The sequence below is a fragment of the Macrosteles quadrilineatus genome, unplaced genomic scaffold (assembly GCF_028750875.1).
Source record: "Macrosteles quadrilineatus isolate MER2022 unplaced genomic scaffold, UCM_ALF_1.0 Scaffold_7__1_contigs__length_78375512, whole genome shotgun sequence".
In the NCBI taxonomy this organism is placed as follows: domain Eukaryota; kingdom Metazoa; phylum Arthropoda; class Insecta; order Hemiptera; family Cicadellidae; genus Macrosteles; species Macrosteles quadrilineatus.
The window spans coordinates 9,771,113-9,788,488 of record NW_026542600.1 but is presented as its reverse complement, the minus strand read 5'-3'; the positions used below and the strand labels follow the sequence as shown (position 1 = coordinate 9,788,488).

Below are 17,376 nucleotides of genomic sequence, written 5' to 3'. Positions count from 1 at the left end.
CTGAGCTGATAACACAGGTAATGCCCAGTGATGAATTTTTAAATTCTCTTGTTGATAAGCTCGTGCTTTTAAAATCCCATCACTTTATCTCAAAAGCTCAAGCTCAACATTTCAAGACGACAAAAGAAAACCTGACAGAAACTCGTTGTTTGGTTAACGGTGACTTTGCTGAAAACTATACATTTACCGTACAGGATGAAATTCAAAGTTTTCACTGGACTAATACTCAAGCAACTCTCCATCCCTTTGTAATCTATTACATAAAACAAGGCAAATTAAGTTGCAAATCTATTTGTGTAATCAGTGACAGTCTTGATCACAATACCACGACTGTGCACACATTTCAACATCATCTAATCAGGGAGATAAAGAAGATAATACCTAATGTTGAAATGGTAATTTACTTCAGCGATGGGGCAAGCAGCCAGTACAAGAACAAGAAAAACTTCATCAATGTCTGCCAACACGAAAATGATTTTGGTTTAAAAGCGGAATGGAATTTCTTTGCCTCATCACATGGGAAGAATTCTTGCGATGGTATTGGTGGAACCACTAAACGAGAAGTTACACGAGCTTCACTTCGAAGACCTTACACTGAACATATCCTGACCCCAGAAGATATGTTCAAATATTGCCGAGAGAATATTACAGGAGTTCAATATATATTTGTTTCTTCAGCTGAAATCAAGCAAATGGAAACAAAACTTACTGAGAGATTTGAATGCTGTTTACCAGTGAAAGGAACAAGAAGCTATCACAGATACGTCCCCATCAGTGACAATCAAATTAGATGTTTTGTTACTTCTGCAGGTTCAAACTTTGACGATCATCAAACTTCGATACTTTTCACAAATGTATCATCTTTTACGAGTAATGACTATGTTGCCTGTATCTATGATGACAAGTGGTGGCTTGGTAAAATCGAAGACAAAAGTGAAGTCAATAATGATGTATTGGTGCATTTCTTTCACCCTCCTGGACCCAAAACTGCATTCCAACTTTCCAAAAGTGACACTGCCTGGGTGCCTGCTAAGAAAATAGTGCGAAAGGTGACTCCACTAGAACTAACAACTGTCTCTGGTAGGACACATAACATAGATGATAAACTATGTAATGAAATATCATCTTTATTTAATTTACTGATGAAAATTGCAGTTAACAAGTAATTGAAACCAATGTTTTAAATCTAAATGTACAGAAAAACATTATTGTGTCTATACTAGTAAACTATACGCAAGTGAAGTACAACAATGTTAACGGTAAGTTAAGTTGAAGAATTATAATTCTTAACTTATTATTCTCACTAAATATTTTTATTCAATATTTAAAATGTTTGATTATGTTTTGTAAACTCATATATGATGGTTTAAAAATAACTTAGACAATGTCAATTGTATTTCAACTGCTATCTTGGCACCGCTCGTGCTAGAAGGAGGGTAGCGTTTTTATCTGAAATTCAATGCTGTATAACTCTAAATGTAGTTAGGTCTCAGTCATAATTTTTTTGTGAGATATTCTTATTTGTATAAAGAACATTATGTGAGGTTTTCACTTGTTTTCATTCAGTCCCTTTTTAGTTATTAACCCCCGAAAATTGACATTTTACGGCTTTTGGCCATTTTTAAAAAGCTATAGAAAAAAAAGGAGAGCATTCTCAGAGCTAAAACTTCTTCAGCAGGTAGTTACATTAGTATTCAACACAGAAATAAAGTTTTAGCACTGAGTCTCTTTCCCTTCATAAATCTTTAAGGTCTTAAAGATTGACGATTGATGAGTTTCATCCGATATTTTGCAGAACAAGTTTGACTGACTATTTTACATAAAAGAAACATTAATATAATGTTAATTTGAAGTTCATTTTATGCTGAAGACAATGGTTTTTGAATTTTTCTGATATCTTAAAAAATAGCTTGGCAATTAAACTTTCCGCAAACCTTGTATTTTACTAAAATCGGCAAAACCGCCATTTTAAAATGGCCGCCAAAAAAAACTATGGTTTGTAAATTTTTTTCAAATGGTGTTTTGTGATTGTCTACCTATAGGGAACCCATAATAAAAAAATTAGGCAAATAAAAAATGTTGAGCAACATGACCTGGGTGATTTGAAATGGATTGACCCTATTAGAAGTTATTTTATTTCAACGCAATGCAGTAATCTAACATCATGTAGGCCTATTATAATAACATAATTCACAAATATTCTATAAAAAGACCATTACGAACAAATGAATCTTTACATCGTACTCTAATGTTGATTGTTCCATTATCAGTGTTTTGCTCTCTCTCTCTCTGATTCACCATTCACTTCCTCCTTTGGTCCCAATACCTGCATAACTGTGTCAATCGGACAGTTAACAAGTTCAGTTTATTTTCTCAGTTTCGATTTAAAATTATTTCTCAACAGTGCTTCCCTTGGGTAAATGTCAAACTCTCAACCAGATTTTGGTTTTAGATCGGCCCCCAACTGTGCTCGCTGCCGCAACCATGACGTCCAGTTACCGGTTAAGAGTCATAAGCGATATTGTAAGTTTCGTTTCTGCGCCTGCAACAAGTGTTTACTCACAGCGGAACGTCAAAAGGTAAGCATTGGCTGTACAATTTTTTTTTTTATTTGGTGTGAAATTATTTCTCAGTATGAGTTTAATTTGATGAGTTTAAACATTTCCATTGAATACTAGCATTTTTTGTGCTCATTGTAAAACAGACTACCAATAAAGCACAATTAGAGGCTAGAAACAAAACAATTTTATTAAAAAACTTTCTTCCCACAAGAACACAATAAGTTGTTTTTTAAACATTAAATATTAACAAATAAAACCAGTATACGATCTTGATTTGATATTGGTCTTGGAAAAGATTTGAGACCAGTGATCACGTGTCTAAATACAATGCTCTTCTAAATTTAAGTCGAATAGGCCTACTGTAAGGTCAAGTGGATTAAGTGTACACCCCAAATCACATAGAAAACTTTGACCACAGATTAAAAAGCGCATGTAGGTGCTATACAAATCAAATTTGCTGAGCTTTTTATTTGGAATATTTAAATTCATATATATATATATACTGGGTGTATAAGAAGTCCCACACCTGCTTAATATTTTCTAAACAACAACAGATAAATGTGTGTGTCTGTTAGCGCGATAACTCGTGCAAAATGATTTTGATGAAATGTGGTACAAACGTGTAAACCTACGTTCATTCTAACAAGTTCGCGAACCAGCATAATTGGAATATAGGAACTTAAGGGGGTTTTTGTGGGGTAAAAATTGGATTTTCCCATTCTTGACTCTAAAATCATAGAATTTTACACTTTTTTCGAGACAATTTTGTAGAACTTAAAAAAAGAAATAATTTTGTTTATTGAAGCGTCGTTGTATGCCCAACGGATACGGAGGTAATTAAAAAAAACTTGAAATTTAAAATTCCCAATTTATTCTTATTGAAAATTAATAAACTGTTGTAGTTTGCGTGTTTATGAACATATTTGAATAAACATTTTGGCAATTTTGTTTATTTCATACTAAGCTATCAACATTTCAATCAAAAACACACCTCAATACGTTCCCTGTAGCAACAAACCTAGGTACTCGTTAAAATTATAATGTTATTTAAATAGGAAATAAATCTGACAATTTTCGGGGTATATTTTAGTAGAAATACAGCCAGGTAAATGAAATTTTCTTAGTCTGTTGGTTTGCTGCAAGGGGGTATTTTTATTTTGTTAAAAATATGAATTTTGTCTTTTTGAGAATTTTTTTGTAAAATGACATTTGGGGTGTACACTTCCCCCTTGATCTAGGGTAAGTGTACACCCCACCCCTTATTGTAGCTTTCCAAACAGCATATTGCTTAATGTTGTGGCAAGTAGATTGTAGAAGGGGAAATTAGCTTTCTTTTGATTTTTTTATTCATCAAAATATCTCAAACGGTTCAGGAGTTACTTTTTTGTGAACCTCCGCAAGGGAAAAAGGAAACCCCAGCTTTATTAGAAATTGTAAAGAAAATAAAAACCTTATGATTCCACTATTCCATTGAATTAGGTCTCAAAGAGCAGACAATTAGCTTTATTTTAGTCTTTTAATAAATAAAATATCTTAACTTATACAGTAGTTAAGAGTTTTTCGTAAACCTCTGCTCGGTGAAGCAACTTAAAACTTTAATATTTTAAATAGTAATTGGCTTTAGGCCCTGAATGTTCCTATATTAAACCTTAAAAAACTAAACTTACAAAGTGCAAGTTTTTTCTTGTCATTCAAGCAAGAGATAACAAAATTTTCTTTATTCTTTGATAATTATCAGTTATTGAGGTACACTTGCCCAACGGGAAAAAGTACACTTTGCCCTAAAAAAATTTCACTCAGGGTAAGTGTACCCCTAACACCCCAAAATTGACTTTTATGGCCATAACAATGATATTTTTGAATTCCCCTTCAAAAAATAAGTAAGTTCACAAAATTTCTGTTAGTTATCCTTGCATTTCAATTTTTAGTAATTTTTTATAAATTTTCTGAGCGGCACTTGCGTTTTGAGTACAAATTCTTAAACACGTCTAAACTCATATAACTCATAGCAAGAGAATTTGTTGTGATTATAATTTAAAAAGCATAGTTTGAAATACCTTTGACCAAGCTTTCATATTTTTTTGTTAATAAACAAATTTATTATTAGCTGGAAGTCCACTTGCCCCGGGCGTATACTTACCCCACTTGACCTTATACAGTACGCATTTAAACAGTCCGTTTTAAGTTTTAGGGGATGTCGATTTAACCGGAAAACCCTTTATCCAGACTTGCCTCGGTTTCGAGGAGTCCGGAAAAGAGGGTCTACTGTATGTTTTTTAATCACATTCAAATTTAGGATTCTCTTACATTCTTTGATCTCAATGGCAACAACATGGGGAAAACCAAAATATCTTATCAGAGAGTATCTGAAAAAGAGCAAAATAAAGAACGTTTAATTTAAAATTGAAATCTTGAACCTTTTGATGACTGTGATGTGTGTTAGGTGATGGCAAGACAAACAGCTGTTAGGAGAGCTGAAGAACAAGATCGCCATAGACTAAAGCAAGGACTTCCTGTGCCTAATGGTTCAGATCCACCTTCCCATAGTGTGTCAGGTTAGTTCTTGAATTATTTTCCTGATGTGTTTTCAGGTTGGTTTGAAACTTGATTGTGAACAAATACATTCAACATTGACTATGTCCTACTGCAGGAAAAGGCTGTTTTGTATTGTGAAGTACAGTAGTTAGTTATTTTAATCCTTAGGGTAAAGAAGAATCAGCAGGGTTTGCATGTGAGGTGTTATGGGCCTAGAGGTAATTGCACCGCTCTCCATTTACCTCGTGGGGTAATTTTCTCTCCCTTGCACCCCCAACAAACTTAAACCTCTTCCGCCCCTGGGCTCGGACCCACCAGGCCCATTTATAAAAGCGGCCCTGAAATCAGCTGGATTCAAGAACAGATGCTTAAAATTTTTCTCCTTGCAAACTAATTCCTGCAGTGCCATGGTTGTAGTTTGGCTGCTTTATGATTTGTTACTATGAATCTGACAAGATGATTAACATAGGAAATAACACAATTGTAACAACAAAACATTTGAATACCTAAGTAACGTATACTACTTGTATTTTTCGTTCATTTACAGACTCTTTTAAATATAACAGGGATTAATTCTGAACAAAATTCCCAGTTAAAATTTACATTTTAAAAATCAAACTTTAGTTTTTAACTCTCTATTAAGAAAAGTGTCTAAAGCAAAACATATAAGAATAAGAATAAGAATATATTTATTTCCAAAATTACAAACTACACAAATTACAATCGTGGCTGTAAAGCAAAGTACAAAGGAAAAAAATCCCCACAAAGACTGTACATCTGCGTGTGGGGAGAGTCTTCTCCGTCGCTCACCACTTCACAGACAAGATAACAAAATAAACAAATAATTATTTAAATAAAAAGAAGTATATTTTTTTGCCATATTGTTGGCAAAAAAGACTGAACATGAACAATATTTGAAGTACTTGAATGAGGGTGCCAGTACTGAAGTAGTTTGGTTTATTAGCCTAATTTAGTTTTAGAATCGTATAATCATATATAATGTATCGCTTAACTACATTTTTTCTTGCTAATGCACAATTAAAGTTCAATAAAGATTTGATAATTCAAACATATTCTTTATTTATTATTTTCAGTGGTGTTCCCCACAATTCACAATTATTGACAAAGATTTTGAAATATTTAAAATTTTCTCAGAGACAAATTGTAGTTCTGTTACTTCAATTTTTAGCAAGCAAGAGATCTTTGACCTTAAGTTATTGCCAGTTTTTTATTCAACATTGTCGTAGTTGATGTGAGCCACCAACGTACTTTACACGTTCGCTCCGATAATTTTTTTACTGATTTATTAAGTTTTTGAAAACTCCGACGTTTACCACTGATGGTACAAAGGGTGGTCCCAAAACTCCAACGTGCGGCACCGGTGGACACCGTTGCTATGGTGATTATACGCAACAAAACGGCATTTCGTAGTCTCTGTGAGTGTTTTTACTACGTATTTGTGACTGTAGAAGTCACATGAAGCGTGTCCATGCGTGGTACATGAACCATATTCAGGTTACATTAATAATAAAACACCAAATTATGAAAAAAAATTGTTTTTATTTCAACGAAAAACTTTTTTAAATATCAAAAATTGAACTAAAAAGTAATTTGTTACTGTTCAAAGTCTGTTTTTAAGTTCATGGAATGTACTTGTTTCCAACATGATAACACGTCGACGTGTACCACATGTGGTACACGTTTTAATTAGCATAGTTAATATCTTATTTTGTTACTGAAACGGTACAAGTAGTGTACAGTTGATAAATAATTAATTATATCTAATTATTCCTGACACATTTTAGTTTTTTTGAAAGTATATGGTAATTTCTACACAAATTTACTTTGACTGAATTTTATTCGTGCGCCACCGGTGGCCACGTTGGAGTGAACGTGTTAACTACGGTTTTTTGTCTAATACATGAACTTTTTTTACAAAGTAAAACCATAGACTATGCAACACAAGTAGACTCCTCATCCCATTGTAAATTTTGAAGCTTGTTTTTCGTGTCTAGTTCATGTACGTCCACACTGATCGCTGGGGTAGACAACATTTTGTTTCTGTTATTTTAGGGTTATTTTCATGATTTGTGCTTTACTATTTGGTTATATAACTAGGAGACTAGTTATTGCTTATGATTACCTCGTTTTATTTGGTTAAATGAGGTTTTAAATGACTGAAATAACAAGAAACAAATTGTAAACAAAACATAACCTCTACAGTTGGACGTACAGAACTAACAATAAAATTGGCACCAGCTGTTCCATAGGAATGACAAATCTACTAAGGGAGTATGATTTATCTATGGTAAAACTGATGAAACAGTTTATTTTTAGCTGCAACTGTTATGACCATCAGATAAGGTAGCTACACAAATTTAGAAAGTTGTATTTTTGGACACTACTCAACTACCTATGTTCTTTTTTAATAAATTATGGGCGACAGCTGGCGTATGGATGAGATGTCCATTCAATTGTCCAACAGTCGTGAAAGCTTAACCAGAATATTAATTTGGCGAATTTGTCTAAAACTTACAGAGCTTAAGTGAATTTGCGGTTAAGTCTATTCTCAGGGGGAGGCATGGCCCTCTGGCCCCCTTTATGGGTGTCAATGATTTTGTAAACACATATGAGCTAATATTCATTCTCCTGTATTAAATACTAGTTTTCTGAAAAAAGGCGCTTTATTGTTTTGAGAAATATTTAATCTAGACTAGAAATGTTTGTTATGAGATCAACTAAGCCATAACAGTCACATAATAAACAGCAATAAAACTATGCAACACTGCTCGGATGGTCGGTAAAACCCGCCAAGCTGGAGTATTATTTCCCCAAAATTTGACTGAATGTCATTGTTTCGATGTAGAAGTTACATATTTTACGACACAAAAAAGGTATTTGGACTTTGGTTTTTAAATAATAGGTTAACATCAAATGCAATTTCTAAAGAAATAATTTGTGCGTAATAGAATCAAGTTTGCTCTAATTGGAAATGATAACCAATATAATAGACATATTTACAACTCACACATAGTTGTAAATAAAGAAAACTTACAAGGTTAAACACACTAGAAGAATGCTATCAGTTTAAAAAGTGATAACTGTTGTGATGTTATAACTTTGTCTCTAGAAAAATTAACCAGTACTTTTAATAGCTGGTCATAACGATGTTTTGTTGACATGATTGTATCAAGTATAGCTCAGGTCAAACTCAAACAAAAAGTAATTAATTAGTAGTAAAATGCCTGCCTGATTCTAGATAAAATTAATTAACAATTCACCCATCTTTCAACTTACACTCGAGCTTTCCACTACAAATTTTAGTTTTTGTCTCGCATACTGTTGAACTCCTCATGAGTCACTCGAGACTTGTCCAAGACTAGATTCGAACCCTCAACTTCACAGTTGTCTATTGGCTGCTAAAGAGACAATACCTTAGACTGCTCTTGCGTTTGTCAGTCTTGGCAGTTTACCGCACTAACAACATTGGTTAAAAACTCCCTACTGTAGCAGATCTTAATTTCCAGGTTGTACATGTCAGGTTTGGTTTTCAACTTGCATGAATATTTGAGTTCATTTCCTACTACAGTCTACTCTTGGTAACTCAAACACTCAATAAACCAAAACTATCTATGATTCAAAATAAAAGCTCAGTCTGTAGAAAATCTCTTAACATTCCAAAGTTTTACTATGCATTTTGATACACTCGGTAAATTCCAAAAAGAGGACACGCAGATTTGGAACACATAATATTCAAATTTTTGTCAGCAAATGCTCTTATAATTCGGGAAGAATTCCTCCCATCATAACAGGAAACTGTGCCTGTTAGTACAGTAGTGTAGTTCGTCTTAAATGCCATTGATGACATGATGTAACTAACTTAAAAATAAGCTGTTGTTTTCTGTTAAGTAACTAAAATAAGCTCTTTAATTGTAACGTTCTGTACCTTACATAATTCACTATTACGAAAATTAACTCTTTGTAATTTGAATGGTTTATTTTTCTCCCGATAAATCAAACCAGATGCTTGACATTTATTTGGTTGACCTACCAATTTCAAATTTTCTATAGTCTACTGTACTGGAACTTAAAAGACTAATGAATATCAATATTTACCGTCTTGTCGTTTCCATTCACTGCCAAGTTGTGCCATGTTTTGTCAACACACTGACATTTGAGGTGTCCTCTATAGCTTCGTCATAAATTGTGTGTAATAACTGTTTTATGTTGATACTTCATGACGAAGCCATGGTGGATGCCTGAAGATGACAATGTGTTGACGAAACATGGCACAACTTGGCAGTGAATGGAAACGACAGAAGTTAATTGATACTCATTCACATAGTTGTAAGTTTTACTTTGATTACTCTTGCATCCGATACATCAGGTATGAGAGCTCAAAGGGTAATATCTTTGACTATTGATACAACTAGACAGTCTATCCCCATGTTAAAGTTGTCACCAGTTTTTAAATCAAAATCGTGTAGTTGATGTGAGCCACCGTCAGATTGTGCTGATGTAAATTGCTGATTTTTGTTGAATACACAAATTTCATTTTCCTACAGTTACCTGACAAAGTGGGCTTCCTTGCAATGATCACAGCACACAAAGTAGCTAATTGATGCATTTACTTACTTTTGCTGCACTCATTTTACTTTGCCCCACTCCAGTATTCCAACCAAACAAAACTAAACAGTGTACTTTGATTAGGCACGTAATACATGTACGCTTGAAAATAACTTGGCAACACTTAAAGATACTACCACTACAATCACCTGGTGCAGCGTTTCCCAGCCTTTGACTATTGGTACTACAATTTAACCTGTTATTTCATGTTAACATTCTATTTTCATTCAATGGTTGGATTTAACCCAACCTAAAGCGTGTTGTTAGGTGTTTGAAAGACTAATTATTTATATACATGCCTTATAGTAACTGTAGGAAAAATATAATGTGTAATGACAGCGCAAAGTGCCACTTAGCGCACTAGTTACACAAATAAAAGTTTAACTGGTAAAACAACTTATGAGTGAGCCACAGCAAATGCTATGACCCATAAACTATTTTAACAAAAATAAGGGAGAAAATATATTTTTTGTCGCAAGTGCATTCTATGACTGACTCACTCAACTGTTACTTTACAAAAATAATTCGCAACAGCTGGTCCATAAAGATGGGATGTCTTCTTCAGTATCCATTAGTCAATGGTAATTTGATGGGATAATGAATAATCCTTTGATGTTGCAGGTATCAAATCGACAAAGGAAGAGTGGGATTCTATTTTGTTGTTGCTCAAATGGTGTAATCTACCCGTCAGTGTGACTCCCCTACTTCACATTCTTCTCAGTGAGGTTTCCAGCAATGCTCACACTATATACAGCCGCTTTAAAGAATGTGAGTTTTACCTTTTTTTAAGTCAAACTCTTGAATTATTACAAAACGTTTCTGTTTGTCCAGCCAGAAGCAAGATACAGAGGAAACACGCTTATGGGACAATCGTGCGCTTTCAGCTTGAGTTGGTTGTGCTGGAAACATACTCGTAACAAGCAAGAAAGAGAGTGGTGAGCACTGTGCAGAAATTTCTATCGCACAGGGCACATGTTCCTCTACCGTGAGGATTGTAGTACATTAGGGCAAGGGGGGCAGGGTTGGACTTTGCCTTAGACACCAGCGACTATTGCTAGACACCACTTAAGTATACCAGTGAACGTTACCTCTGTATCTTGATTATATCTGTGGTCCAGCACAGCTGATATTAGAGAGAAAGGTAAAGTAAAATTATAAGTATTAGAGAGATTGTCATTTATAAGATGATGAAGATTGTGTCAATTTGGACGTTTGTGTCGGGAGAGATTAGGGAAAAAGTTCCCAACAACACTACTCGCCAGCAACGAGTCTCGCCACTAGACGGTAGTGGTATTAACCTATTATTCCAACAACAATTAATTTTTTAGATGACTGTACAAAATAGCGAAAGCAAAGGTGGTGGAGGAAGGGTTCTTATGTGAAGGTGCATCCAGCTGGCTACTATTTTACACGATCCATATACTTGATTAAAAACAGATTGCTGAACTTCTTTTTAACTTATTTAACTAATTTATTTTTTGTCTTTTCTACAATAGCTAATGTTTGAGAACTACCTCCACATAATTTGCTAGAATTAAGATAGTTTATGTTTCAAAAGACAATATGCCTCAGTAGTAGTTTTTAGTACAAGGAAACAATCTTCTATTATTGATCGTTGCATTTCCGCATAGAGCTGAAGTAAACATTGCACAAGTGTAACTATAGATACAATATCTACACTGATAACAATATTAGGTCAACATACTGCCTTTGTTGAATCAAAGATGATATCAAACCTAATCGAGAGATTGTTAAAAAAACTACTGTATATTTTTGTAAATTTCATTTTGATTTTTGTGAAGTCTGCTGGCAGAGATAAAGGACCAACAGAAGCATAGTGGAATGATACCCGGCTTAGAAAACAAATTGTACAATTTGGTTTACGATAGCCAGTCCATAACTATAATAAATACAGGGATATTTTTTGTGGTCAAATTGATAATATCTCGTCGTGTCAACAGCTCAAGAAGTACTTCAAAAGACTTGTCTCTCCAAACCATTGCAAGTGTTAACGCCGTTCTCTTGCGCTCCGTACTACCCTACAGTGAGATACCACCCTTATCTCACCTACCACCATGCATACCAGGTATTACTAAACATTTCACAAACTTAATCCTTGTTTTGCAGGATCACCTTGTTTGTCTCTATAGCATTAAAAATGTTCGTAAAAGGATACAAACTAAACAGTTACTCTGTAATACAGTCTGCTTCGACTATTCATAGAGAATCTCTTGATATTTTAAAGTCCATCATGTATTTTGAGTAGGCTGATTTGGAACATGCAGTAATTACGAGTTTTGTTGACAGAACGCTATAATTTCAAGGGATGGAAGTGAATAAATTTTTACATTTATTCCAGTTAAAACCAACAATATAAACAACTCATGGATCGCTGGCTCAGTGTTGGCAGTCGAGCTTCCCCCACCATCTACTGGCAGAAGCCGACGCAGCCCATACATTCACCATTATAAAACACACTTTTTATTTGCTGCTCTGTTGAAATTTATAGGGATAAAATATTGCTAACGCTTGTCAAACTCTTTTTACTAGTTAAACCTTTTATGTCTGTTTGGTTCTTTCAGAAAATAGCCCATCTGAATTCTTTAAAACTACAAATTCACTAAACCCGTTTTGTAGATGTTTTTAGGCAACTGATATTGCTAGTTCCAAATTGTACATGGTAAAATAATAAGTCATTACAAAGGAGAAATAGAAAGTACAATATTTGTAATTGAAATTCTATTTTATTAATCGAAAAAATAGTACATAAACATTTAGAATAATTTTGCTAAGTTTTTGCCGCAGTGGTACCGGTAATGTTATGTTTGACGTAAACGCGATATTTTTTTCTTTCAATGTTTAATGACAATGTATCTTACAAAATAGGTCTTAAAAAAAGTATGCCTATCACGTTAATGTCAAGCATAGATTTGCGGTAAAAACTGTACAAATGTAGTAGGGTTTTTAAGAGTTCAAATGTGTTATTTTCTGCAAGAAAAGAAGAAGACATAAAGTTTAGAATAGTAAAAAGTGTTTGGCATGCATTAGCAATATTTTATATCTATATATTTAAACAGAGCAGCAACTTAAAAAGGTGCGTTTTACAATGGTGAGTGTATGGGCTGAGTCGGCTGCTGCCAGTAGATGGGGGGGGGAGCTAGACCGAAAACAGCGCCCGCAGTACTACTGAGAGCGCAATCCAGTAGTTTTAAAATCGTTGGTTAAAACAGGAAACTATACATCCTGTTAGGCACAGTAGCTTAAATGTTTAGTTAGAGCAGTATGAATCGTCTGTTAACAGAAAAGGCAAACAAAAAAGGCTTGAATGACAACTGATTTGTTCAATGAGTGGCAAGAATCATAAAATAAGGATATGAAACGTCAAAATCGTAAAATTAAATAGTTCCTTGACAATTGGTTGGTCCACAATAACGCTCCTCCTTTATCAAATGTGAAACTTTGAATAGTTTTCTTCACTTAACATGATATCCAAGCCGTAGTCGCTTGACCAAAATAACTAATGAACCTTAAATATTAAACAAATTAAATCTTTTTAATTCAAATGGTTTATTTTTCCTCCAATAAATTAAAACTCTTAATCCAGTAGTTCACATTTATTTGGTTGACCCTCAAAAAGAGTCTACTGTAGTAGATTACGCAACAGCCACAAGCTTTGTCAATTACCTGAGTTGCTTACACTACTTTAACTACGACCATTTTTAACTACGTTTGTAAAACTTCATCACCTATACTTTTCTGTTTCTTGTAATAAGTACTGGCTAGGAGTATTCGTACCATAAGTACTGGGTACAAGTTGACAAATATTACATTTTTTTGCAACACCGGTACCGAATGTATTGAAACAGTTTATTTACCTTTTACCTTTTTACCATTTAGGTGCTAAAAGATTATTACAAACCGTTCAAGCCATTCTATGTTGTCTATTCCTATTCCATTACATCTATCTGAAATGTTTGAAATATTTCAATAAACCTTCCTGCAACTGTTGGCTAGCAAATCATTTAGTTCACCTTAGGGGAATGTGTGAGTTTCCATTTAAAGTCGACGGATCAACAATTTAATTGGTCGTTACTAGTATAAGTTGGCATTCAAAGCATTATTTTAAAATTTTACTTGTTTTATCTCAATCCTTGAACCCCATTGGTCTGTTACTTTACCACACTAGTGCTGTAAAGTAAGTAAACAATGCGGTAAACTCTACCTTTTTAATTCTAAAAATTTAATTGAAAAAGCTAGTGCAAAAACGGTCATAGGTAAAAGTATTTCTTACAATATTGAACATGTTTCATTTAATTATTTTATCATTTTAATCACTGACTTAGTATATGAGAAGAGGTATTTTAAGATAATCCATTTTATAGCCCCTTGACACCTTTTATGAGAAACTATCAAAATAAAATATTTTTGTCCTAAGGGCAAATGTTTTGAAAGTATAAGCTTCCAACGTGAGGTCAAGTTAGAAAAGAGTTTTTCACACTCGCACCCACAAAATATAATTTAAAAAATGTAGCTATAACTTTTTGAACCGAACAATTTTTCTTTAATTATCTTTAAATAGCTAAAAAGAAATAATGACATTAAATAAATGTTTTATGTTTATTGACAAATCTATGTGCCCTCTTAGAGTGGTTGATATGAAATAGTATCAATTTTGTGGATTATTTTTTTACTTAAAAAATACCATCTAAAAATTTTAAAGTATTAACTAGTTACGGTTTTATTAAATAATTAATTTATAATTATAAACAAATAATTTCTCAGACAACAATATTCAGTTAATTAAATGATTTCAAATATTTAAATCATGTTTTGTCCTAGTTGCATTAATTCAACTATTACTTTAATTATATTTAATGTAATCAAGAATTAAATATCAAAATAACCACAACTACATTCAATAGCAAAATTGGTCATCAATATAACACCCATCTATTACTTTTATTTGAGATCTCCTTTTCCACTAAACCTTCAAACAGAAATCAGTTCTCTCAGCGCCTTCAATTTGCTCAACGCAGTTTCTTGCCACAACTGCAATGCTAGTTATCTACCCAGAAATTCCCGGCGTCCGCCCTACTTAAATGCAGAGGCTTGGATTTTTTTAACTATTTAATTTATCTGTTTAGAATTGTAATCAGTAAAAATTGAAATTTTAATTAAATGTAAAATTAGTTATATTTATTTGATTAAAATAAATTTTTCATGTGTTTTTATTGATTTGAATGTTCCATATGAACACATACACTAAAATATTTATTGTTTGTCATATCATTTTTTTGTTTTAGAATGTTTTATTGCTGTTAATAATATTTTTCTTATGTCTAGAGTTACTAGATTAAGATTACTGTTTTATTTATCTGAGTCCCTTTTGTAATTGACAGATGTTATCAATCCAGGGTGTCCGCAGAAATTTTGTCTTTAATTTCCCTGACTTTCCATAACTATCCATGACCATTAACCATTGATTTCCATGACTCACAAACTTAACTCAAAAATTATAATATACCGTATACACACGAATAATACTGCCTAGACAAGTTATTTCACAGAAAATATTGAAATATGTAATAACAACAGATAACAATGTAGTACAATAGGTACAACAATGAACTAATACAAACTCAAAACCCATAAACTAAGACAACTGTATAAATTGAAATACATTTGTGAAAAATTCGGAAAAAGCTACAATAGTTGGGGTTACGACCGACTAGAGCATAGAAAGGTCCCCTGGAATCCATCCATCATTGGGGATTTCCATGACTTTCAATGACCAGAATTTTTTTCCATGACTATCCCTGACTTTCCAGAATGTGGACACCCTGCAATCTAGCCTGTTTTATCAAAAAGTTTTTTTTTCAACGCCTCAAAGCAAACAAAGCCAGATACAAAATTATTAATATGTTATGACACCTCTATCTACCACTGGATACTTAGATAAGCCTACCTGAATATTGTGTCTAGTCCTGACCTAATTCAACATGTCTTTTACCAACAAATCTTTGTTACGACACTGAACCACTTTAATAGTGCTCATTATGTATGTAGGATAAGAACAAATTTTAGGATAGGAATGGAAGGGAACTTCTTGGTGTCTTATGGTTCTTTGCACTTCTATGTTTGCCTAACTTTTAGCTGAGGGCTTGAATGCATACACTTTTTTGCTAGGTTTTTAGCCTGGAACTTTTTTACACATTACTTTAGGCTATATCTAAAGGGTTGTGGAATTTTCACATAGATGAAATCCATTGGTGATTGGCGGGATTTAATCCCAGGACCTTTGGCACCGAAGCCCTGTGTTCTACTACTCGACCAGCTCACTCCCCTAAATGCATACACTTAACCTACATATTTTTAAGTTTCATAGCTCAATATCAGTACAGTAATTTAATTAGGTACTCTCATTCTAGGGGGTTTGTACTGTACTCTAAAACTAGAGATGTGAAATGCTGTTACTTTGCAATAATAGTCAGGAGCGTGCCTTAGCTTCCCGGCAATAGCATGTAATATGCCTACTATCAGTGGCGGTTCCAAGGGGGGGGGGGGGCTTTAGCCTTTAGCCACCATATGACAAGCATCGTGAATATCATCAATTACCAATCCTTAGGAAACACAAGTCTCGGTTTATGGATTACACACAAATATCAACTACAACATTCGATGGCATATTTAGTTAGGTGCAGGATGATTTGGAGAATGAGACAACTAACTGGAGGAGACCAATTGGTGCAGAAGAGAGACTATTATTAACTTTGAAATACGCTACTAGTATGTCATACCTCATTTCAATGCATGGTTTTGATTTTTTAAATGTACTGCGCTACGCTGTCTGTATGTTTCTATACTTATACTATATCTCTTGTTTCAGCTACCTGTGCTACCTTCTCTGGAGAGCTTTCCCATACCGGAAGATACTTCTCCACCAGACATGAAAACTGACATCTCTTTGACATTGAAACAACCTTCTCACTTCAGTTGAAATCAATCCAAGGCATAATTTAATGTACTTCAATGATCTTCCACTGGCAATAAAAAAACAAATCTATTCTTTACAAGTTTTCATAGAATCTATAACTAACTGTATTTATTGTTTATTTTCTTTGGGAAAATAAATGGAATTTTTTTTAAATGTTTGTGTGCAAGTTTCTGAGGAATCTTACATTCCTAACCTCCACAGCAACTTAAGATTTACCAGTTGGTTGATTATCAGACTAAATTATGTGAAAATTAGCTTGTGAAAGTACAAAAGTGTTGCATCCAATCCTAGATGCAAAGAAGAATCGTGAGCTTAAATGAGACACAATTTTAACTTAGAGAAAAACTGCATCGGCGTGAGGTAGGATGACAATTGGAGGTACAGAGTGTCGGGTGATCGTGGTAGCAGTGATAACGGAATTGATGGAACAACCAATGGGATCAGTTTATTTGATCATGCTATATGACGTCACATCGTATGATCATCTAACGGTACATGTATCGATCTAGCAGATTTAATAAAAGTAACTAGAAGAATTTCAAATTGAGGAATTAACAATGAATGAATACACTACAAGTAGTTCTTGTTATGTTATGTTGTTTTATTATCCTTACGATTTTAAAAAGATTAAAAATTGAATCTTATACTTTCAAATAACCT

General features: G+C 33.6%; 1 protein-coding gene across 1 annotated transcript; it reads left to right on the top strand.

Annotated features, from left to right (window-relative positions):
- The first annotated feature begins 2,319 nt into the window (after positions 1–2,319).
- On the top strand, positions 2,320–16,767 carry LOC128997731 (doublesex- and mab-3-related transcription factor A2-like). The gene is made up of 5 exons (XM_054423375.1): positions 2,320–2,579; positions 5,005–5,116; positions 10,344–10,490; positions 11,684–11,808; positions 16,609–16,767. Exons 1-5 carry the CDS (start codon positions 2,421–2,423, stop codon positions 16,717–16,719), a joined length of 654 nt encoding a protein of 217 aa, XP_054279350.1. The 5' UTR covers positions 2,320–2,420; the 3' UTR covers positions 16,720–16,767.
- Positions 16,768–17,376: the final 609 nt, after the last annotated feature.

Bases quoted from the DNA above. Each gene is read 5' to 3' on its own strand.
- LOC128997731 (XM_054423375.1), top strand. From the start codon at position 2,421: ATGTCAAACTCTCAACCAGATTTTGGTTTTAGATCGGCCCCCAACTGT. The intron at 10,491-11,683 runs GTGAGTTTTACC...TCGTGTCAACAG, and splicing joins ATACAGCCGCTTTAAAGAAT to CTCAAGAAGTACTTCAAAAG. The intron at 11,809-16,608 runs GTATTACTAAAC...CTCTTGTTTCAG, and splicing joins CCTACCACCATGCATACCAG to CTACCTGTGCTACCTTCTCT.